The sequence below is a fragment of the Periplaneta americana genome, chromosome 16 (assembly GCF_040183065.1).
Source record: "Periplaneta americana isolate PAMFEO1 chromosome 16, P.americana_PAMFEO1_priV1, whole genome shotgun sequence".
Taxonomy (NCBI): Eukaryota; Metazoa; Arthropoda; class Insecta; order Blattodea; family Blattidae; genus Periplaneta; species Periplaneta americana.
The window spans coordinates 45393070-45418313 of NC_091132.1; the positions used below are offsets into that span (position 1 = coordinate 45393070).

Consider the following 25244-nt stretch of genomic DNA (forward strand, 5'->3'; position numbering starts at 1 on the left):
TGCGTGCGTGCGTGCGTGCGTGCGTGCGTGCGTGCGTGCGTGCGTGCGTGGGTGTATGACAGCTGTTGTAATTGATTTTAACAAGGAATGAAATGCAGATATATTAATTCTCCTTATTTTTCCTTCTATTCTAACGAGAACACGTTGCCTTTGTTATGAAAGAGACCAAGGGACTTCGTAGATAAAATAATATTATACATTTTAAAAATGAAATAATGTATGTTTTGTTTTTACGCAAAATATTCGGATGTTCCAAAAATTATTATTATTGTTATTATTATTGTTATTATTATTATTATTATTATTATTATTATTATTACTATTACTATTATTGTACTCTATTGTATTGTATTGTCGTTGTATTATTCTCGTCATCTTGCATATCTTTGTAATACTATTTATGATTCCATTCTTCATTTATATGATTCCATTATTTCATTTGTAATTATAATTTTATTTAATTGTCATTATTTTAATTATTTCATTGTACTTTTATTGTAATTTATATCATTGCTGATATTTTTGTTATATTCTTTGTGCTGAACTGTAATTGGCCACTGGCTGTTGTACAGCACATTAAATATAAGTAAATAAATAAATAAATAAATATTTTATTATTATTTGCTTTCCTTTAACGTAAAATAGTCGGATATTTTAAATTTTCATGGAACTCTAAGAATTATTATTATTATTATTATTATTATTATTATTATAATTATTATTACTATTATTATTATTAGTATTTGTTTTAACGCAAAATAGTCAGATGCTTTAAGTTTTCATAGTACAAATAAAAATTATTATTATTGTTATTATCATTATTATTATTATTATTATTATTATTATTATTATTATTATTATTATTATTATGTCCGCCGCCCCCTATTGAGAATCGCTCGTCTAGACTGCAGATTATTATCAAATACACGTCCATTGTTGTTAAAATGAGAATTATTTTTAAATTGTTGAAAAATAAGCCTCTATAAATTTCTGATAATCGTCATTGTTACAAACTGCGGGGTGCAAATTTTTTTGACGAATTTTTTTTACGAATTTTCCAGAATAATCATTTTTCGCGTATTATTATCATTAGTGTACAGATTTTCGTCTTATAAATTTCTTCATCTGAGGTAATATAATTATTATAACAAACACTCTATAGTGCCCACCTGATGGAATCCAGTATAATCTTTGTTAGTCAAAACTGCGGACGTTGAAGAGCAATAATGTGGTGTCCAAACTGATCCTGATCTACACCAGACCGTCTCATTACGCACGCACAATACACTACGATGGAGGGAACTGATAACAGAATCGTAACGGTGTGGTACAGTGTCCCGCCAGCACACACTGGTGCCGGAAACATTACTACAACGCAGAAACAATATGAAGAGAAATTAATATGAAAGCGACTCCATTAACGCTCAAGTAAACATAAACTACATTCCTTCAGTTCAGACAGGCATTCGTCAGATTTATCACATATATAAAAGACACGACGATACGTGTGACAATCACAGTCTTATTCTCTATCTTGCCTTAGAACCTCAGATAAATCTGAAAAATGGCTCTTCTCAAGGTAAGTTCTAATGTTTTGCTTCCGAACATAATTTTAGTAGTTAGATGTTTTCTTGTGAGGAGTGTTGCTCCTCAAAATGTAACTAGTATTTCAATCCGTTTTCAAAAGAGCACAGATAAATTTGAAAAATACCGTCCTCAAAATTCATTCATCCATAGTTTTATACCCAAAAAGGTCCTTCACTGCAAACACAGCATTCTCCAATCTACTCTCTTCTCCGCTTTGTCTATGATCTGGTATCTTCTTGTTCCGAACTTTTTTCCCTATCACCATTCCTTCCAGTACATCCTTCAGTAGGTAATTTTTTCGCAGCCAGTGACCCAGTCAATTTATTTTTTTTTTCTTCCTGATCAGTTTCAACTTTATTCTTTCTTCACCCACTCTTCCTAACACAAGCTTCATTTACTATTTTGTCTCTCCATTTCACACGCTTCATTTTTCTCCATATCCACATTTCAAATGCTTCTAGGCGCTTCTCTTCATTCCGTCGTAATATCCATGTTTCTGCCATATACGACCCACAATCAACACAAAGCTAGTCTCTTCTTCAGATCTTTCTACAAAAGTTTGTGGTAAATGCTCCTTTTCCTATTAAAAGCTCCCTTTGTCATTGCTATTCTCCATTTCACTTCCTTGAAAAATATGTTCAATAACTATTTTTCTTATATTTCCTTTGTAACTGGATCATGTACCACTGTAATTTGTATGGAGATAGAGCTCTATTCCTTCATGACCTTCAAGAAAGACTCGCTACTAAATTTGACAGGAGCTTGAGTGGACCCTGGAGTCGTTCTGGATGTTTTAGCAACGGGAAATGACCCGCTGCCACCCGGATTTGAATTCCGAACTTCCAGTTCGTTTTCAATTGGTCTACCAACTGAGCTACCGAGCTGCCAAATTGATAGCATTTGAATTTCTTTGCAGATTGTGGCCGTTATTGCATTATTTTCAATGGGCGCATGGGCTCAAGATCACCATCACGTGGAACATGAAGTCGAAGAACACCATCATGTGAGTTGCAATGCATTTTGGATATGTCTAAAATTTAGTTTCTATCTCATTTAGACATTTTATTCTCATCAGTACTGGCGTAGTTTGATTCAAAACACATACCTGGAGAAAAGCGTGTAAGAATCTAAATGCACTTATTTGATGCCCGAAGTCATTAGGAAGTTTTACCTAACATTTCAGGAACATTTAAAGGTTAAATGGTTAGTTTTTCTGTTATTATCTGTGGTATTTATTTTCTGGTGTTTACTGTTGTTACTATTATCTCCGGGGAAAAATTCAGACTGAATGTGATACATTTGAAACGTAAAAATATTTACAGAGACTTAATTCGTGAAATATGTAAAGATTTAATATGTTATGACCTATTTTTAGACAAGAGTACTTCAGAAACATTTTTATTATGTAATCAGCAGGTACAAAATAGATTTTTCTTAGTGCATTACTTTCCTCACTATTTCCATTCATCATTACGCCATTGTCGCAATGACATCATCATATTTCAGTAGTCTCAATTGCTTAAAGGTTTATTTTATTAAAGGAACTTCTTTCTTTCTTTCTTTCTCATTTCACGAAGTAGCTATTAACAAAGTGTTATAACCCAGCTGAGTCACTAAAGGCCTCTTACTAAAGGAGACCACAGTTTAATCCAAATTTTGTGGACTTTCCAAGTAGGCTACTTGATTAAAAGATTAACCTTAACTTCCAGGCACACCCCAAGTATGAGTTCAAGTATGGAGTGAAGGATCCACACACTCACGACAACAAAGAACAAGCCGAGAAAAGAGATGGTCACAAAGTCGAGGGTCACTACATGTTGGTTGAAGCTGATGGAACTATCCGTACTGTTCACTACACCTCTGACAAACACACCGGATTCCACGCTCATGTGGAGAGATCCGGACACGCCGTGCACCCCATCCACTACCACAAAAGCGAAGGTTCTCACCACAAAGGTGAAGAATCTGGAGACATCCATTCCCACCATGAATCAGCTTCTAGCTACAGTAACTCCCATCTGCATTAAATCAATTTCAGACTCTTATTTATGAGGTTATTTTTTTCATAGTTTTATGAGAAGTAATATTTAATATTTGTATTAAAATGTTTAGAATTGCTGGAAGTTGGATAAACCAAGATAAATTTTGATTATGAATTGAGAAATTGAATGCATTTCTAGGGACAAAACCTTTCTTCAGAACTTGCGTGACCTCTGAAAGTTAAATATTTAACTTCTTAAAAGATTATACCAGTACGTATGATTGCCTTCCGCTTATTTGAATGCTTGCAACACTTCTCAAATACACATTGCATTTCTGATAGCTCCTCTTACAATCCTATAGTAAATAGATTTTCTCGTTGTTCACTTAACCAGTATTGTTTTGCTGCATACGCTATATCTATGCGTTTGGAGTCGGTCCTTCAATAATGCACAGCGATCACAAGAGAAGCGAAATGAAACAAATCGGATAAGGATAGCAAGAAATGTAAAAATGTTATAAATTGTGTGATATGCTTTACCAAGGGAAATAATTGCCAATTAACATTTTATTGTACCAAGTAATGATTATCGGTACTATAAATTAAACTGAAAAATTACATATTAATAAATTTTAAGGTGAAAATTATCAATTTTGTCATTAATGAGTGATAATCCGTATAGGAATACTTCAGGATGTATTATCTGGATGTATTTATACATTTGAACACACATAATCATGTTTTCTCTTATAATTACTCAGGATGTTGCATAGTTTAATAGTACATTGCTCAACAAGTTTTGAAAGGATTAATATTGTTGCTTACACTCTTTGAAGTTTCATAAATATAATTTTATTAATTATAAATTTAAGGCATGTCTTCATATTGTCTCAAGTTAAGAAATGCAAAACAAAAAAGATAGATTAACGTTATGCATGTATAAGCCATTGTTATTAATTTTGTAATATGTTCATGTACAATACATTTAGATTTGTTTGAAATAAAGCGATATAAGTATTTATAGTTATTTTATTATTTTATTGTATTAATATAATTAGAGCCCTGCGTTTTGTTACTTAGACCCTCAGATCAATTTGCAACAGTATAGGTATATATCAGTGGCGTGCGGATCCTATTGCATTAGGGTAGGCTCTTCATATTTGCATGCTACATAGGTATACAACTTACAATATCTCGAACATATTGATAATTTGATATTTGATATAATTTTAGTGAGTTCTGACATCAAACCAGAGCAGCAGCCAGAAGGAGGGTAAGAAAACAGAAACCTTCGGAAACTAATGATAAAATAAATTAGTAATTAAATAAATCATACCTTATTTACTTGAAGGTGAACTCCATTCTGCGTTCCTTTTTAGAAAACTCCTCAATGACATCGCTGTGGAATGTAGGGGATTTTCGGATTTCTTTCAGCTTTTTCTTCTCAATGGACATCAAGGCTAGACTGCTCAATCTTTCTTGCCCTTGAGTTGATCTTTGAAATGATTTAATCCGCTTAAGGGCAGAAAATGACCTCTCAGCAGATGCAGATGTGCTTGGTATGGTCAAAACCAGTAGGGTCAATTTGTACAATTCGACAAATGCTGTGTGGAGTTGTTTTGATTTTAAATGTGTTACCAGTTCATGAGGGTATTTTCCACGAAACTCCTCCATTGAATATAGGACTGTCAATTCATTTTTTAGACGGACTATGTCAAACATTGTACTGTACTTTACATTCAGCGCATCCAGGGCGGAAGTAGGAAAATTTAATTTATAAGACTGAAATTTCGTTGGATCAAGCAATGAAATAAATTCCAACTGAGGGAGATTTCCAAACCTATCTGTAATATGGTTTGTCACATTGTCTATTATTTCAAAAAATATTCTCCTGTATTTTATGACATCATTTTCCAGGCATTTTCTTTTTCGCTGCACTTCTTCACATTCGACTTCATTACAAACATCACTCCATAATGCATCAAATCTGTCTCTCTCATGTAGAACAATACGTTTTGTTTCATTAACCTTTTCTACACAATACAGAATATCCAAATGCTTCGTTTGAAGAATGTTGTACAGAATGTCAGTGTATGCAAAGATCTTTGATAATACATTTAGAAGAAATCTGGTCTCAAACTCTGAAAGGAAAGACAAATATCCACGCGCAAGAGCAACAGTTTCACTTTCCCAGTCTGATGAGTTGCTGAGTATATTTTTAAAAAAGTCCACCAGCAATTCACGGTTCTCCTTTACAACATTGACTATTCTGGAAGAGAAATTCCATCTTGTGGGTGCATTTCTTGGAATTATTCTGTTGGAATATTCAGTAAGAGCATGCGCGCGTTTTGTAGACTTGGAGAAGAAGCTACTTAGTCCATTCAATGTTTGAAAAAAGATCCGGCACTCCTTAATACTCATAGCTGACTGAGATAAGACTAGATTTAGGACATGACTGAAACAATGAACAAATAGAGCTCTAGGATAAATGTCTTGAACTTTGGTTTTAAGTCCATTTATTTCTCCAGCCATCACTGCCGCACCGTCATATGTTTGACCAACTAATTTGTCTCTGATATCATAAGATGCCACTATGGCCATTACATGATTAAATAAGCCATTAGCGGATCTATCTGCACTCACATCAACGAAGGAAATAAACGTTTCTTGAACCTGTGCTGTCTGGTCATGGACATACCTGAGAGTGGTGGATAGTTGTGATTTGTTACTTCATCGGATGTTTCATCTAAAATAATTGCAACATGCTGGGCCATGGAAATGTCATTCTTAATAGATTCCATCAACACGCCACTGATAGCAGTTATCAGGTCATTTTGAATTCTGTTCGATGTGCCCTTAAATGTTGTAGACGACTCTAGATGTTCTCGAAGAGTAGTGTCGTAGTTGCTCAACAAATGTAAAAGTTCTATATAGTTGCCTTTGTTAAGTGAATCTTCACTTTCGCCATGCCCTCTGAACGGCAGTTCTTGCATGGCTAAGAAGCACGTTGCGTCGATTAGGCGTTTCAATATTTCTCTGTTCTTCTTCACCATTTCATTGTGACGCGCCACATCCGATTTCAATTGTTGATCAAGTTGGGTGTCAATACGAACACTTCCAAAACAAGAAAGCTGAACAACCGAACGCAAATGACATTGCGATCGTTCGTGTTTGACAATGGCATTGCTGAGATAATTTAAATTATTATAACCCTCTTTGTTCCACACACTTTGTTCGTTACAAAATAATAAGCATGGCCAACAAAATAATTTATTAAGATGACAGCATCCGGTTAGCCAATTAGTTTTCACATATTGGTTCACACTGAAATAACGTAAATATTCTCTACTCTTTTATTTATGTAAAAACTTTAAGTTCGGAAGCGCCGGCACTGGTCTTCCCCCCACAGTTATAATTTCAATTTTTTCGCTAAATGATCTACAACAAAAAGGCTTTTTAAAAATATGTTCAATTATACAGTGATCTTTTGCCATATTACAACAATATCGCACTAGTTATACCTCACTTTGTTCAAATAAACTCTATAACACACTCGCTTTACCACCAGAAGTTCAAATAAACACTATAATACAATAATTTCATCACCAAAAGCGCTTTCAATAGCGCCTACCAGCCTAGCGTATTACGGCAATGGACAAGACACGTAAATCAGGGCGCATGCGCCAGCTGTTCTAATGTACTGACTATGAAGGGAAACACTACGCTCACTGCAGGGCCGGGTAGGCTGTGGCCCCGGGAGCCCAACTCTCCAGTGACGAAAGATGACGCGAGGGCGCGCACACAGCGGACAATAATTCAAATGCGATGTACAGTACCAGCCAAAAGGAAATGAAAATAGGATGCCAAGCCAAAGTTTGCTGAAATTAGTTAAGGACTCTGCAGACTCTCTTAAATTAACAGTATTACTTTTAAATACAAATTTAATAAATTTCTTCCTGTCTGTCTGGGTAGGCGCAGCAGACCTAGCCTACCCAGAATGCACGCCACTGGTATATATGGAGTACAGCACGGGGTACACAGTTCAGGTCTGCTGTTCAGCGAACATGTCAAAACAAAACAAAGCTAAGCACTCGGATATCAGTGCTCTAATGGAAGGATTTGGTAACGAACACTTAACTAGGAAAGAAGAAAATATATTTCATCAGAAAGGAGAAATTTTTCATTTGAAACATTTAAAATGTAAAGTCACTCGTAATGTGTAGAGACTCATGAAAAAAATAGTCAGTGTAAATAATGTTTTTTTAATGTAATTTATTGTACTGTTATAATTTCCACCATGTATTGTGGGTCCCTATCACCACGGCATGGCGCGTCCTCAGGTTGCGGATAGAGGAGACGGCCTCCAGATATGGAGGGTAGCTGCGAATATATTGAATAAGCAGTCGTGGACAGCAGATAAGGGGTGGTCCTCCAGCTTGGGGGTTGGGCGAAGGGCTAACAACCCATCACCGTAAAAAACAGCTTGTTACGTATCCCTATAATAAGCCTCGGAATAGGACTGATTCTCTGGCACGACCACAGCAAAGGAATAAGGTTTTGAGATTTGGCACTTGGAACGTAACTAGTCTTTATAGAACAGGAGGGGTAACATTAGTAGCTAAAGAACTAGCTAGATATAGAATAGACTTCGTGGGAGTACAAGAGGTTAGGTTAGATGGGAATGGCATATCACAAATAGGAGATTACTTGTTGTATTATGGGGAAGGAAACAATAATCACCAATTAGGAACAGGATTCTTTATTCATAAAAGAATAAAATCAGCAGTAAAAAAGGTCGAATTTATCAGTGACAGGTTATCATATTTAGTACTTAAGGGTAGATGGTGCGACATCATAGTTATAAATGCTCACGCCCCTACAGAAGAGAAAGACGACCATATAAAAAATAGCTTCTATGAGGAATTGGAACATACTTTTGATCATTTCCCTAGATATCACATGAAAATTTTATTGGGGGATTTCAATGCTAAAGTAGGACGGGAGGATATTTTTAGACCAACTATTGGAAAAGAGAGCCTACACGCAATTAGTAGTGACAATGGAGTTAGATTAGTCAACTTTGCCACATCGAAAAATTTAATTGTCAAAAGTACAACATTCCCCCATAAGGATATACATAAATATACTTGGACTTCTCCAGATGGATTGACACACAACCAAATAGATCACATCTTGATAGATAAACGGAGACATACTAGTATAGTAGATATTCGAACTTTCAGGGGTGCAGACTGTAATTCTGACCATTATTTGGTGATTGGAGAATTAAGAGAAAGATTATCAGTAGCCAAGCTAGTAGAGCAACAAGTTAATATTACTAAATTCAATATTTTGAAATTAAAGGACGAGGAAGCTAAACAAAATTATCAGGTCGAAATTTCGAATAGGTTTGCCACTTTAGAAAGTTCCGACGAAGTTGAGAAAGAATTAGATGTTAATAGCGTGTGGGAAAATATCAGAGATAGTATCAAAATTGCAGCTGAGCAGAGCATAGGTTATTATGAAACTAAGAAAAAGAAACCGTGGTTTGATGAAGATTGTTGCATGGTAGTAGAAAGAAGGAAACAGGCAAAATTGAAATTCTTACAGGATCCAGTCGAGGAGAAGAGAGATAATTATTTCAATGAAAGACGGGAAGCAAGTCGTACACTTAGGAATAAAAAGAGAGGTTACTTGAAGGAAAAACTGAATGAGGTAGAAACAAATAGTAAGAATAAAAACATTCGAGATTTATATAAGGGTATAAAGGAATTTAAGAACGGATATCAGCCAAGGGTAAACGTGATCAAGGATGAGAATGGTGACTTGCTTGCAGATTCTCCATCAATCCTAAACAGATGGAAAAACTATTTTGCGCAACTACTAAATGTACATAGGCCAAATAGAAATGATCGGGACGAAATTGAAATACAAACTGCTGAGCCATTTATACCCGAACCCACGCTTTCAGAAGTCGAAATTGCGATAGAAAATCTGAAAAAGTACAAGTCTCCAGGTATCGATCAAATTCCAGCAGAATTAATACAAGAGGGCGGAAGCGCATTATATAGCGAAATTTATAAACTTGTACTTGCTATTTGGGAAAAGGAAATTGTACCAGAACAATGGAAGGAGTCCATAATTGTACCTATTTTTAAAAAGGGGGACAAAACCAACTGTGGTAACTTTCGAGGAATATCACTTTTGTTGACGTCGTACAAAATTTTGTCCAATATTCTTTTGAGAAGATTAACTCCGTACGTAGATGAAATTATTGGGGATCATCAGTGCGGTTTTCGGCGTAATAGATCGACTATTGATCAGATTTTTTGTATTCGACAGATAATGGAGAAAAAATGGGAGTATAAGGGTACAGTACATCAGTTATTCATAGATTTTAAAAAGGCATATGACTCGGTTAAGAGGGAAGTATTATATGATATTCTTATTGAATTTGGTATTCCCAAGAAACTAGTTCGATTAATTAAAATGTGTCTCAGTGAAACATACAGCAGAGTCCGTATAGGTCAGTTTCTATCTGATGCTTTTCCAATTCACTGCGGGCTACAGCAGGGAGATGCACTATCACCTTTACTTTTTAACTTCGCGCTAGAATATGCCATTAGGAAAGTTCAGGATAACAGGCAGGGTTTGGAATTGAACGGGTTACATCAGCTTCTTGTCTATGCGGATGACGTGAATATATTAGGAGAAAATACACAAACGATTAGGGAAAACACGGAAATTTTATTTGAAGCAAGTAGAGCGATCGGTTTGGAAGTAAATCCCGAAAAGACAAAGTATATGATTATGTCTCGTGACCAGAATATTGTACGAAATGGAAATATAAAAATTGGAGATTTATCCTTCGAAGAGGTGGAAAAATTCAAATATCTTGGAGCAACAGTAACAAATATAAATGACACTCGGGAGGAAATTAAACGCAGAATAAATATGGGAAATGCGTGTTATTATTCGGTTGAGAAGCTCTTATCATCCAGTCTGCTGTCCAAAAATCTGAAAGTTAGAATTTATAAAACAGTTATGTTACCGGTTCTTCTGTATGGTTGTGAAACTTGGACTCTCACTCTGAGAGAGGAACATAGGTTCAGGGTGTTTGAGAATAAGGTGCTTAGGAAAATATTTGGGGCTAAGCGGGATGAAGTTACAGGAGAATGGAGAAAGTTACACAACACAGAACTGCACGCATTGTATTCTTCACCTGACATAATTAGGAACATTAAATCCAGACGTTTGAGATGGGCAGGGCATGTAGCACGTATGGGCGAATCCAGAAATGCATATAGAGCGTTAGTTGGGAGACCGGAGGGAAAAAGACCTTTAGGGAGGCCGAGACGTAGATGGGAGGATAATATTAAAATGGATTTGAGGGAGGTGGGGTATGATGATAGAGACTGGATTAATCTTGCTCAGGATAGGGACCGCTGGCGTGCTTATGTGAGGGCGGCAATGAACCTTCGGGTTCCTTAAAAGCCATTTGTAAAAGCCATTTGTAAGTTATAATTTCCACCATTTATTTATATACTTATTTATAGAGGTGTAAATACATAAACTGTGTCCAGTTAAAACATTCACGTGCAAAACAAGTAAACCTATTCATAATTAATCTCTATATTCTGGCATTAGAGACGGTAATACAGAGAGAAAAAAACAACCTACAAAAATTTTAAATAAACAAAAGTTCAGGGCCAAATATATTTTATATATTTCAATATTAATTTTTTTCAATCCTTTCAGTAACTTATGTTATTTACTTCTAAACTAATTTTCACTTTGATCAATTATATATATATATTTTTTGAGTGTAATTTAAATATTCGAGAGAAAAAATATTGAGCATTGGCTTTTAATTGTTGGATGAAAAATATATTGTAAATCAAGTAGACCTATCTATAATCTTGATGGGTTTTACTTATTGTGAGAATAATCTTTTGTTGCACATAAGAAGGCTTTAAATAAATATTTTGTTTGTTATTAAATCGACATCACACTATATACTATTCTCATTGTTCAGTGTCTATAGGTATAAGCAGATGTAAACACACGAAATGGAGGGGGAAGACGAGAGCTAGAAGGCCTATGATCCATGTACCCGTACACATAGGGTGGCTACCCGGTCTAAGGCGCGCTCCCCTTAGAGTTCATATTTTTCATCTTTTCTTAAGTATATAAATTGTTATTTCACAATATTTATAGCACAGACGTGACGTATCCTTGTGCGTTCATAAAATAATACACAACAATGTCTTACATCAGTTTTTCTCAGCCTTTTTGATGGTGAGCTCCCCCCCCCCCTCCGTTTTCCTCATACTATTTAGTAAGGCCCCTAGTCTAAGGTGCATAGTAGAATATTGTATTATAATATTGTAATGTGAAATTTGGCATCATTTGAAAAATAAAATTATTTAATTACGTTTTTATTTAACGCAAAAAAGTTGGATGTTTAAATTTTCATATAACTAATTTTATTATTATTATTATTATTATTATTATTATTATTATTATTATTATTATTATTATTATTATCATTAGCCTATTATTATTATTATCATTATTATTAGCCTATTATTATTATTATTATTATTATTATTATTATTATTATTATTATTATTATTGACAAAATATATTATCTCTCGTGACCAGAATATTGTAAAAAATGGAAATATAAAAATTGGAAATTTATCCCTTGAATAGTTGGAAAAATTTAAATATCTTGGAGCAACAGTAACAAATATAAATGACACTCGGGAGGAAATTAAACTTAGAATAAATATGGGAAATGCCTGTTATTATTCGGCTGAGAAGCTTTTGTCATCCAGTCTGCTGTCAAAAAATCTGAAAATTAGAATTTATAAAACAGCTATATTACCGGTTATTTTGTATGGTTGGACTCTCACTTTGAGAGAGGAACAGAGGTTAAGGGTGTTTGAGAATAAGGTTCTTAGGAAAATATTTGGGGCTAAGAGAGATGAAGTTACAGGAGAATGGAGAAAGTTACACAACGCAGAACTGCACGCATTGTATTCTTCACCTGACATAATTAGGAACATTAAATCCAGACGTTTGAGATGGGCAGGGCATGTAGCACCTATGGGAGAATTCATAAATGCATATAGAGTGTTAGTTGTGAGGCCGGAGGGGAAAAAGACCTTTGGGAGGCCGAGACGTAAATGGGAGAATAATAAAATGGATTTGAGTGAATTGGAATATGATGCTAGGGACTGGAATAATCTTGCCCAGGATAGGGACCTATGGCGGGCTTATGTGAGGACAGCAATGAACCTCCGGGTTCCTTAAAAGCCATAAATTATAATTATTATTATTATTATTATATTATTATTATTATTATTATTACTGTTGTTATTATTATTATTATACCGGAGGGAAAAAGACCTTTGGGAAGGCCGAGACGTAGATGGGAGGATAATTGAGGGAGGTGGGATATGATGATAGAGACTGGATTAATCTTGCATAGGATAGGGACCGATGGCGGGCTTATGTGAGGGCGGCAATGAACCTTCGAGTTCCTTAAAAGCCATTTGTAAGTAAGTATTATTATTATTATTATTATTATTATTATTATTATTATTATTATTATGTTCGCGAACCCCATTAACTACGCATTGGACTATCAAGCGTTTTTAACATAACTTACTGTAATATGTTTTACTTAAGTTTTTTGACAATGTCTATTGCATGTATTGTGCGTAATGATAATAAATTAAATATGAAAAAATACGTATATAATGTTTGTTACAGCAAAACATAACAAATATGGCGACGAATAATTTTGTGTTTGAGGAATAAACTGGCAATTGTAAAAGTCTACAATAGCTGAGATATTTTGTTTAATATATTCTGTCAATGATTTTTTAATTGGATGTAGTATTTAATATTGTGAACGGAGGCGTACAAATGCGAAAAATATATATCAAATGAATGCACTGCAACATTACAGGTTGGAGTAGAGTTAGTCGAACACATGCGCGGAGAAATACATATTTGCTTAAGTTAAGAGAGGATCTAATGTTGGATGGCTTCCCTACAGCAACACTATTTTCTAATCATTTAAAGGTTGGTTTATGGGAACTGAACAGAATCGTTGCTGCCTGTATGAGCAAACAAACTACAATCATGCTACTAAAGATCGTCAGTTTTGTAGAAGTGATTAATCTTTGCTGACTGCAGTCTTTGCACTAAAGCCTGAGTAACTCACTGATACAGGGAAGACTGTGCAGTTCAGTTCGTCAGTGAGATCCCATCGTGTGTTCCGTGGAGTGTCGAGGGTTTTTGTGTAGAATGAAGTTCGTCGAAGTAAGTTACTTTATATTTTATAAGTATTTGGCCTTATTTGGCTGTGTAAACTTCTAATTTTGTAAAGATAATGATTGCATATCGGAGTTTTTAGATTATATCAGCTCTGATTATATTTATAGTATTTCAAAATTGATTAACAGCAACAAATATTGAAAGAAAAATGTACTAATGTACGTTCACTTTAAAACTGCAGATAACTCTGATATAAAGAATAAAATTATTAAATAAATAATTTTATAATTTTGGTATTTTTGTAAGTCTCCGATTGTGTCTAGATTAGTCTGTTTACGACTTGTAACTTTATAGTCCGTTTATTAAAGTTAAAGCGTCATTTTATCAAAAGGAATGGAAGGTTCTTGCAGCCAAATCCACATCACTAATTCGTATTATCATTATTATTATTATTATTATTATTAATATTATTATTATTAATATTATTATTATTAATATTATTATTATTATTAATATTATTATTATTAATATCATTATTAATTATTATTAGTATTAATAATAATATAATTATTAATGTTATTATTATTAATATTATTATTATGTGTAATGTACTGTAATTTTTTATTGTGATTAGCGGAGTTAAGGCCATTCAACAAGTAAAATAAAACATGACTATATTGCTGTAAACAAAACCTAATTTTGTTCCTGAGCACGAGCTTTGTTCTTTCGTGGTACTTTCACGTAACGTTTTCTGTTTTATGTTATTCTTAATAAATGGAATTAAATTAAATTAAAAAAAATCGGTATCTTATTGCTTGTTAAAAACATTTTGAATTTAATTTTAATTATTAAATAATCTCAATTATAATAATTTGTTAAAACGTATTGTTAAAATAAAACCATATGTCATTAAAACACATTAACAAGAACTCCGTTTAATTTTTGTAACACGCCAATAAAATAATTATGTAATAATAATGATAATAATAATCACAATAATAATAAATAATAATAAAAATGACATAAAATATACTTAAATTATTAAAGTCAATTATGATTATAATTACAACTTCAGTTTCACTGTGTATGTAAGAAATCGCTTAGTCTGTTTTTCAAAGTACTTATTATTGTCTGGCAGCCCCTAATTTTCTGATGTAGAGAATTCCATTAACGGGTGACTAAGGCAGCAAAAGAGGATGAATAGTGGGATGTCCTATGAGGAGGAATTGCTAGGACACGGTGACCAAAACTCGAACTGCAGTGATTACATGCGATAGAAGCCTATGAAGTAAGGAGAAAAGATAGTTGGCATGAAAACTACAAGCAGTGGTGGTTCCTGTACTAACATCTTGATCAATCCCGCGGATAAAATTCTCAAGCTTTGCTGTATCAGTAATGTCACTGCTGTCCTCAAGACCTAGTGAATAATATGCGATTTTTCTTGCTTCTTTTTTAACTTCCTCTTGAATATAATTAGGAGTTTTCTGAATTCTTTTCTCGATACTTGGTCGAGAAATTAGTAGTTTTTCAAAATTAAAAGCTTCTTATGAACAAATTATTTTAAGCTATTTATTACTCTTTTGAGAAATTGTACTCTATTAAAAGACTTTAGAGCATGAGATATTTCAAACCCTATTAGGTAGCTGACTTTCTTACATTTATTTGTCCTCTATCTCTTCCTGGCTATGATTTAAGACTTCTGTCAAATCCTAGCGTTAAACTATTCATTGGCATATAATATTGAAACAATTTTTCTACAATAGTATTATTAAATGAATAACTAATAAATAGTTACCCTCATCTAAAGATTAAGAAGATTAAAATTGACATGAAACCTAATAATTTTATCCTTGTAGGGAAAAGATCTGAAAGTATCAATATTGATGCACGTACAGAAGAATTATAGATACACATACTTAGCGGTCAATAATAATAATAATAATAATAATAATAATAATAATAATAATAATACATTATTCAGCGTGGTAGTTAATGTTTCTGTATACTCCTAATTGAACTGTTGAGCAAAGTAACATAGTACATTTTGTCCGACAGAACAACAAAAAGTTCTCCTTCTCATTCTTTACGAAACCGCCTCTTACTACTTATAGAGACAGAGTTTGTAGAGCGACATGATACCGCCACTGCTCTTCAGTACGTGAATGAAACACGCAGCAATGTGCAGGAAATTCCTCATATCCGTCTGAATGCCTGTGATTACACGATGTAATGACGACACCCGCTTTGGTCACCGCTGTGCTAGGATTTGGCTCTCCTGTGATCTAGTGTTTAGATTGTGATTGAAGAATAAGTACATAGTTAAACCGGGAACGTAGATAATTTGCAGTAGAAGTGTGGAGAACTCGAAACAAAAGGTATAGCGAAAGAAGTGTTCTAAGGTTATTAAGTCGCGGCCAGGGTTACAGTATATAAAAAATTTGACTAGATTCAAAACAAAAGACATGCTTTAGGCTTATGTTTACGTAAAGCAGTGATCGCCTAAAGCTGTATCGCGACGCAGACCCCAGTCTCTGCTCAGATATGGATGGCATCTTACCCCACCCTCTTCTTACCCGTGCACTATCATTCACTGAAATTTCTGAGGAGATGCCCACTTCAACCTTTTCTGTAATAGTGGTGTGTTTGTTGTATTTCTGTTATGTAGGAAACCACTGACGTAAACCAGACAGAGCAGTCTAAAAATCACTGTGTCTAACAAGCCTGAAACTACAATATAAGTAGAATCATTCGTCGAAAATGTAATATATATAGAGTGTAAGGGGTATAAGTGCCATTATTTTAACTGATTATTGTTCATGTCATAAGGAAGAAAAAAAGTCCTCACAATTTTTTTCTAATTGCAATATGTAACTAATTATTAAAGTTTACAATATTAGGCGTTTGACAACGTTGCTGAATGGGGAGGAGAGAGTTTAGACAGACGTGGGCATCAGTAGTACATATCGAACGGAGTCGAACGCAAGGACGTGATCTCCCTTCCTCCACACCCCTACCTGGGGTACCTGGCCGACCGGTTGAAGCACTGGCGGTCAGCGGTGGATTTCACTAAAAAAAATGTCGGTCACTAAGGAAGCTCCTGAAGTAAAAAAGTCCAAAAATATTATTTCCACAAAGAATTGAAAAATGAATTCTTTTGTTGCGAAGAAGGGGCAAGCGTTAGGTGCTTATTATGCTACAAAATTTTACTAGCACGTTCAGCGACATTATGAAAAGACTCATTTTAATGGAACATTTTTTTTTTATTCTATTTTTTATAATAATAGTAGTCCACACCTGTGCAGTAACGGTTAGCGCGTCTGGCCGCGAAACCCCAAGTGCAAGTGCACAAATATGGCTGGTTTAGATGTATATAAGCTTAAACAACTTTGCAAAGTAAAATATTCACATCTTCGGAGTTTTGTTATGAAAATTGCTTCTATGTTTGGCTCAACATTTATTTGTGAACAGTTTTTTTTCCTCAGTTGGCCATTGTAAAATCCAAATCTAGATCACGCATTTCAGACGAAAATTTATTCTATCAGCTCACAATTGCAATGTCTGACATAACTCCCAATTTTGAAACACTTGCTGATTTACGTGACGAAGAAGAATAAACGAATCCTTTCTTTTAAGGACATGAATCAATTGACGTAAATTGACAAAAACAACAAAGAACTACAGTAAGAAGTTTAAAAAATAGCCTAATTGTTGTTTTCCTGTTTCTTAGTAATCTGCTTTATATTTTGTTAAGAATCTATTTTTCCTTAGTTTCTTAATTTTATTCTGAAAGGATGCAAATTAGTGACTGATACCCTTTCAAAACAAATAGGTTCAGATTATGGCATTACTTTTTAACTGTTGTGGAATTGTACGTTTTATATCATTTTATAAGGTTTTTACAGTAATTGTTTAAATTAGAAATACAGTTATGTTTCAGCTTTTTGTAAAATAGTTCGTATTTGTTTTGGAAAATTTTTCTTTCATTGTCATTATTCATAAAAATAACATTTGTAGAAAACTGTGTATCTTTTTGTCCTGCGTAATTACTTAACGTTTCGTGTTTCAACACTTCACGCGATCCACCGCTGAGTATTACGTTAACAGGTGATGCGTGTTGCAGCAATCAGAGTAGTACGGCGCATCTCTTTAAATACCCACGTCTGGTTTAGAAGTACGCAGAACAGCTCAAGCGGGTACAGACATACCGGTACAAAACTGATGCTCTGTTGTAATGCAGGGGCGGAGCGTTGTTTACCTAAAATGAACAGCAAATAAAAACTTTCAATCTCATTAATAGAACTTTGTGGTATATTTCCATTTTATTTAACAGCATTTGCAATATTGATCCATTTTTTTATTATACGTCTAAAAATGAACAATAATGGTTTACTGCACAAAATCACATGAATTTTTTTTTTTTAGATGCAACATTTTAATCTTTCCCCCTTCCATAAAGCAGTACCATTTTTAAAGAAATTTCTGTTTGTGTGATTTTCGAAACGAGGTAACAGACAGTTTCTAATAATCCTTGAGAAACCGCTACAAAAGTTCGCCGATTAGGTAACTTCATTGCGGAAAACATTGATGGTACATCTTCTTGCCTCATTTGAATTACAACGACTTTCTCCATAAATTAATAACATATGATATTCCTAAACTGTGAATGACATTGTAAGTTGTTTATCGAATACCTGGTACCGAACTGTCATTCGCTCGGCAGTAGACCTAAGGACAGAGAGCTTGAACTCAGCTGACATGTACGTACGTCTGTGCAGAGTACTGCCTGCTCAACATGTTGCCAAGTCTCGTTTTTTCTTTATTTTTAAATGTACTACGAGTGACGTCACAGTAAATATTTTATGTTAAAGCCTTACAATTATTCTCTATTGTACCTCGAGTGTGAAATATGAGAAATGAAAAACATCTCGTAGATTACATTCCATAAAAATTTTAATTACGTCTATTCAGATAATGAGGTGTTTAACCATTTGAAAAGTACAGAATATGATTTTCCACAACAAATATTTCATTATTCTAATATAAAAATCTTTAATGTGCCGAACATAATTCGTTGTGTATTTTTCTGTACAGGTCGCAGTTCTTGTAATCTTGACGTTGGCGATCGTTGAAGGCATTCGGAAAGATGAATCCAACAAGAAATCAAAGGTAAGTAAAGTACTTGTTCTTAGTTACATTATCCGTTAGCCAGCGGTCAGCAAATGTATTTTTTTTTAATTGGGGACTTTAATTGAAGTGAATTTATGACAGGCAGAGTAACTATCTCGTGCCCCCACGTTTTATGTTTGCTACCAGTGCACTTCATTAGAACCAGGTACCTAGCTTCGAAGCCGTTAGCCCTGTGAACTTAGTGTATTTATTTTCCCCTATTATCATATTACAGTATTATATAAGAAATTAGCAAATTCTTTGTGATAGTAGAAGAGAAACAGTGGGGGAAGGGAAGAAGTCCGTGGCCTATTTCTTTTAGGTCTCATCCCGACATTTGTCTAATTACTCGAGGGAAACCACGGAAAAACCTGAGAAGGATGAGGTGTCGTGCTGACGACAGGCCAATTGCCTTCATTGGGATATGTATATACTCAGGAGGAAGGTTGTCTTTTAATCATAATTAAAAATACGAATACATAAAAATCCATAAAAAAAAACATACACAATGAAATCATTTACAATACATATACTTAGGCAGCCAATGACGTGATGCCCTGAAACAGAGAAATAACATTATTAGTGCATTGGTATACTTATGTCTGTCTGCAAGACATCTTGTTGTTTAGTGTTCAATTTGGTTTGCGTCTTGTACGTTGTCGTTCCAAGCTACAATCACAGTCTACTATATACAGCCACGAAGCTTGAGTTTTGAGGGTGCTAGAAACAATAGACTGTGACGGTACTATTTTGCATTGCCTATAATGAGGCGATATTAGAGATTCTAGTGGTGAGCAACTATCTAATGTTTGCATGTTTACTACGTATTGAGCTTCGCGACTGTATATACTAGACTGTGCTACAATGTGGAGTACGCTTTTAGGTCTTCTGTGTTTATCTAAAGCAGGTTTGTAGCTACCCAGAGAAGAATTTATTGGGTTGTTGCTGTTGTACGACTTGATGTACGTGCAGAAGGCTTGATTAGAAATATATTATTGAATTGTCCAAATTTAGAGTTCTTTATGATTGATTGATTTATTGATATAGTTCACAAGTACAAAACTTAATAATATAACAAAAGATCTATAAACAAATGTAGTTCTACATACTAAATATACAATTTCCTAGACTTATTATTTTAACGCAAATCTCAATAATTTATTGGTTCAAACTTGCACTTACGTCTGGTTTTAGTGCATGTTTAAACCAATAATGATAACCATTAAGACATTAAACCTTATTTATCTGCCCTTTTCACAATTTAATTGTAATTATTTAGGTCTTACTTTACATAATAACTTATTATTCCAAAAAAATGTGATCAGATGTCGACATAATGTAAGTCATGAACCTGAATTAGCTGACTCGATACATTCTATATGTAGGTTAATCTTTATTTCTTACAATATTTCCTTGTCAGCAGAAACGTTTGCGTAACTTCAATGAAGACTATCACATACCCGCTTAAACACAAACTTGCCAAGTTGCTTACATAATCAACCTCAATTTAGTTTCATAATTGTGTCTCATGTACTCATTATCAATTCATTACTATTATAATGCCTACTAAATTTATTATAAATGCAGTATTATTGAAATTAAAACATATTAGTAAAGCAATTTATAAAGTCAAAATTATCTTCTGAACCTTTACTAAATACGAGTAATATAGCTATCGGAATACATTAATAACTACCTTAATTCTCTATTTTCAATTTTTATTATTTTAAAACTTTGACGTAATTCTATCTTATTTACAAAACCTGTCTGCTTATCTAATTTAATTAATAATAAGTGTTTCTAATTTTAGGAAAATTTAGTCTTTGCTGATGCCTATCTCTTAGTAGGTAGTTTCGTTCAGTATCTATAGTTTTGATTGAATCTACTTTATTTCTGATAGAGTTTCTATTTGTCAATTTACCTTTTAATAACTGTTCGTCACCTTCTTCTACTCCATCGGTCGGTAACGCACAGTTCCTCCATACTGTAGCACTTCCTCTCGCGCACTCCGGACTACCAACGGCATGTGGCATTCTTATAAATTGATCGCTGACTTTGCCGGTTGATCCACAATCGCTTCTCCTTGTTGAGTTTTCACTTGCGCGCCTCAGCCTACCCTCACTGGTTGTTCTCTCAGTCTGAAGAGTTCTTTATGAATTAATCTAACAGGTGTTACACTGGGAAGACCTGTAATGAATCCTAAAAGTTTGTTTTGGAAAACCTGTAATCTTTTAAGAACTGTAATAAGTGCACGTCCCCAAGCAAGACAAGCATATAATATTACTGATCTAATTAATGTTTTATACAAAATCAAGCCCGTATGAGTGTTTACATGTCTCCTGTTATTTACAATTGGCAAATTTTGTACATTGGTAGGCATTTTATATCTTCACCCGTTCTACAGTCATCGCAGCGAACCTTCATAGCTCAATCACTTCTTGTGCTAGACGTCAACAAATCTTGCCGGTACGAGTGAACTAGAGGGTGGAGGGGTTGAGAAATCGAGGTATACAGGTACTAAATGTATTGTACGTTCGCTTGGAGAGAAATCGGGGGGGGGGGGCTGAAAGTAGAAGGCCACACAAGTTACTGTTGTTTCGTTCCTGACTTCAAATGTTTAACTTGAAATAAGAAATAAAAAGAAGCTACTTAGAGAGAGTAACATCGGAATTACTGCCAGCAAAATCAAAGAATAATGTAAGATGAAGAGTCTTCAAAATACAGCAAAAATGTGTTATTGGCATATTTTGAAGAAAAGTAAAAAATTTAAAAATCTTCGGTACTGTGGGCAAATTATTTCTGAATAAGAATGTATTTGAATTAAAGGAGTACTCAAGATATCAGTAAATAGATCTACTACCTGTACGAGATGGTTGCAGTCTTGAAGCGGAAGTTTTTCGGTTCCATAAATTGTGGAAAATGTATTACCAATTTCACCCAAGGATTTGCTATAAAATACGCAGCATCAGTATATCCTTGAAACATGTGTTAAGAAATATCGTTATTAAATGATGTGGTTATTAAAAATCGGTTCCGGACAATTGGCCACAGAAAATTTGTAACTGGGACAATTGGCCACAGAAAATTGGTAGTAGGGACAATTCGCCACAGATAGACAATTCGCCACAAATAGACAATTTGCCACAGATAGACAATTTGCCACACTGAGGTACAAAGATAAATACTCGAATCAAATCACCTTCCACTGATTCCTGAAGTTGGTCAAATGCTTCATGGACATTCTCTACTGAAACAAAAGCTAGCGAGACGAGTGAGTGGAACTGTGCCCTCAATTCTGAATTTTCTTCAACATTATATTGCTGCACCAATCCTTCGGTCTGAAGCCGTCTCCAGAAAGATTGGGCTAAGTGAAAAAGACAACCAGCTATCTTAACTCCGTCAAATTCACTTGTGTGGCTAATTGTCTTTGATACGAACTTCAATTATGTGGCAAGTTGCCTCTGTGGCCAATTTTCCGTGGCGAGTTGTCCCCAACCCATTAAAAATAATTTCTGAAGCATTTTATTTAATTTGTATACGTTTCTCAACCAAATACATTTTAAAACAGGCATGGCATTGTCTGAGCCACTTTATTCATCTGTTGTGGTTGATGCCGTGTGGGAAACAATAATTGGCATGCGGCGTAGATAGTTGAGTCAGTGTTAAAAATACTTTTCGCACTGGTATTAAAAGTACTTTTCACACGCTACTTCATGATAGTAAATTTCTAACCTGCATACCTAACGTTGAAAGATCTGCTGTTAGGAATGGTTGTGTAAAAGCATGCATTCAGGATAAAATATTCCATTTTTGCATCACATGACATTCTCTGTGTCTATACTAATAATAAATCTGTAGCCGAAATTTTTCTGGTAATTTTCGATTTTCCAAAAATAATTGGTCCTAACATATATAATTAATCACCCTGAAACCGAAAATCGCTTTTTTGAAATTTTTGTTTGTATGTATGTATGTATGTATGTATGTATGTATGTATGTATGTATGTATGTATGTATGTCTGTCTGTCTGTCTGTCTGTCTGTCTGTCTGTCTGTTTGTTACCTTTTCACGCGATAATGGCTGAACGGATTTCGATGAAAATTGGAATATAAATTAAGTTCGTTGTAACTTAGATTTTAGGCTATATGACATTCAAAATACATTATATAAAAGGGAGGTTATAAGGGGGCCTGAATTAAATAAATCGAAATATCTCTCTTATTATTGATTTTTATGAAAAATGTTACATAACAAACGTTTCTTTAAAAATAATTTGCGATAAGTTTTATTCTTTGAAAAATGTTGATAGGACTGATATTTAATGAGATAAATGAGTTTTAAAATTAAAATAACTGCCATCTAAGGCCGTGTAATGAATTAAAAAATAAATGACTTCGTCTATAAGGGGCCTTGGACAGCAACAATCGAAAGCTATGAAAGATAGCCTACAGAGAATGTTTCTGTGTTTGTATGAAGTAATATCGGAAGCTAAATTAACCGATTTGTATAATTAATTATTATTTCACCACTGGAAAGTGTAGTTTCTCTAGATGGACATAATGCTATAATGTTATTACAGTAAATTCTGATATAATATAATATATAATATAATATAATGTAATATAATATAATATAACATAATATGTAATATTATATAATATAGTTTGTTATTTGAAGGGTTCAGAACCATAGTGGGCCAAGCGCCATTTACTGAATACGTAGAAAACAAAGGTTAAAATTAAGTTGTTACCATAATTCAATGGAAACCTGTAACAAGTGAAATAAAATATACACATTAAATCTAAATGATGTCAATCTTCATTAAACTATGGTTGCATGTAATAAAAATTAAGAAACATGTTAAAGGAATTGTCATTGCACCAAATGAGTGTCTCTGGACCAAAATTATCGCATTTTAATTATTTGGATGCAATTTAAATTAAGTAACATATTAAACGATTTATCCTTCTATCAAACACGAATGTTCCCTGGATCAAATGTTCTATTTTAATTATGTAATTACTTTATATTTACTTCTAACGGGTGCAGCGGAGCGCACGGGTACGGCTAGTATTTAATATAATTGGAAGTACAGTGTAAAGTGTTGTGGAAGATCCTTATTATCGGCATTGGAAATTCTGTCCACAGGCTGATCCTTCACCTGAACATCGAAGACCACGTGGCTACACCATCCTGAAACTCCATGGAGTAATGGTTGGAGGCAAATTTGGTGAAGAACCGAGGGAATTTCACTATCACAACAAAGTATTGGATGGCTACTCATCAGATAATGAGGACGAGGAAGCTGAACAGAAGAAAGTAACAAGGGTCATGTTCATAAAGAATAACGACTATGACGACTACGATTACGATCATGAAGATTATCCGGGGTTCGACGAAAACGAGCAATCTGAAGAAAAGAGTGAAGTGATCATAGATTATAAGGAGTTGAAAAAACAGTCATTCTAGGAAGAAGTAAAACATGATTTATTGCTGTAATACAAAATAATTTTAAGAAGGGGTTGCGAAAACAGACGTGAAATTAAAAAGTGGCGTAACTTTGAAGACAAATTATAAAATAAACATTCACTTATATGATCTTAAAATAATTCGTGATATTCAGTGCATAATGTGACAATATTATATCTATTCTTGTAACAGGACTTCCTCTCAAACAAAATAATTTTTGGTGTTAAAATTTTTAGCTCTACATTAAAATGTTTGTGAACTCGTGTGCAGTAAAATAATGTAATTCTCACTATAGTTTAAAAGTACCTGTAATGATTTACTCGTACACGGTCTTTAAATAAGTTTTATATCACAAAATATGTTTCATGTCTTCTAAAATGTTTTGATTTAAATTTTATAATAAAATTGAACTGTTATGTAAGTGAAATCTGTGTTCATTTTAATTAATCTCTATAAAATTGTCGACAACACATTCGGAGAGACATAACAGCACTTCTTTGGTCCACTATTTTTGTAGCAAGAAACTCTTCCACTTGTTTACAGTGGAAACTGTAATAAGTTAACATTTGAAGTCAGGAACTTCTGCTATTAAAATTACGTTTCCGTATTTCTTGCTAACTTTTTCCCATCTTTTGCGTACAGTACTAAAAATTACTGAATGATTTAAAGAGTAATTATGAATTGAGTTTTTGTTTAAATTTTACATGACATCCAAGTGAAATTTATATAATTATTATCTACATATTTCTAA

General features: G+C 33.9%; 2 protein-coding genes across 2 annotated transcripts; both read left to right on the top strand.

The window, feature by feature from the left end:
* Positions 1-1512: 1512 nt before the first annotated feature.
* Positions 1513-4571, top strand: LOC138691034 (cuticle protein 19-like). Its single transcript, XM_069812679.1, has 3 exons — positions 1513-1579; positions 2504-2590; positions 3297-4571. The coding sequence occupies exons 1-3, from the start codon at positions 1565-1567 to the stop codon at positions 3612-3614; spliced, it is 420 nt and encodes a 139-aa protein (XP_069668780.1). The 5' UTR covers positions 1513-1564; the 3' UTR covers positions 3615-4571.
* A 9074-nt stretch (positions 4572-13645) lies between these two features.
* On the top strand, positions 13646-24860 carry LOC138691035 (uncharacterized). Its single transcript, XM_069812680.1, has 3 exons — positions 13646-13903; positions 18950-19024; positions 24173-24860. The coding sequence occupies exons 1-3, from the start codon at positions 13889-13891 to the stop codon at positions 24491-24493; spliced, it is 411 nt and encodes a 136-aa protein (XP_069668781.1). The 5' UTR covers positions 13646-13888; the 3' UTR covers positions 24494-24860.
* The last annotated feature ends 384 nt before the right edge of the window (positions 24861-25244 follow it).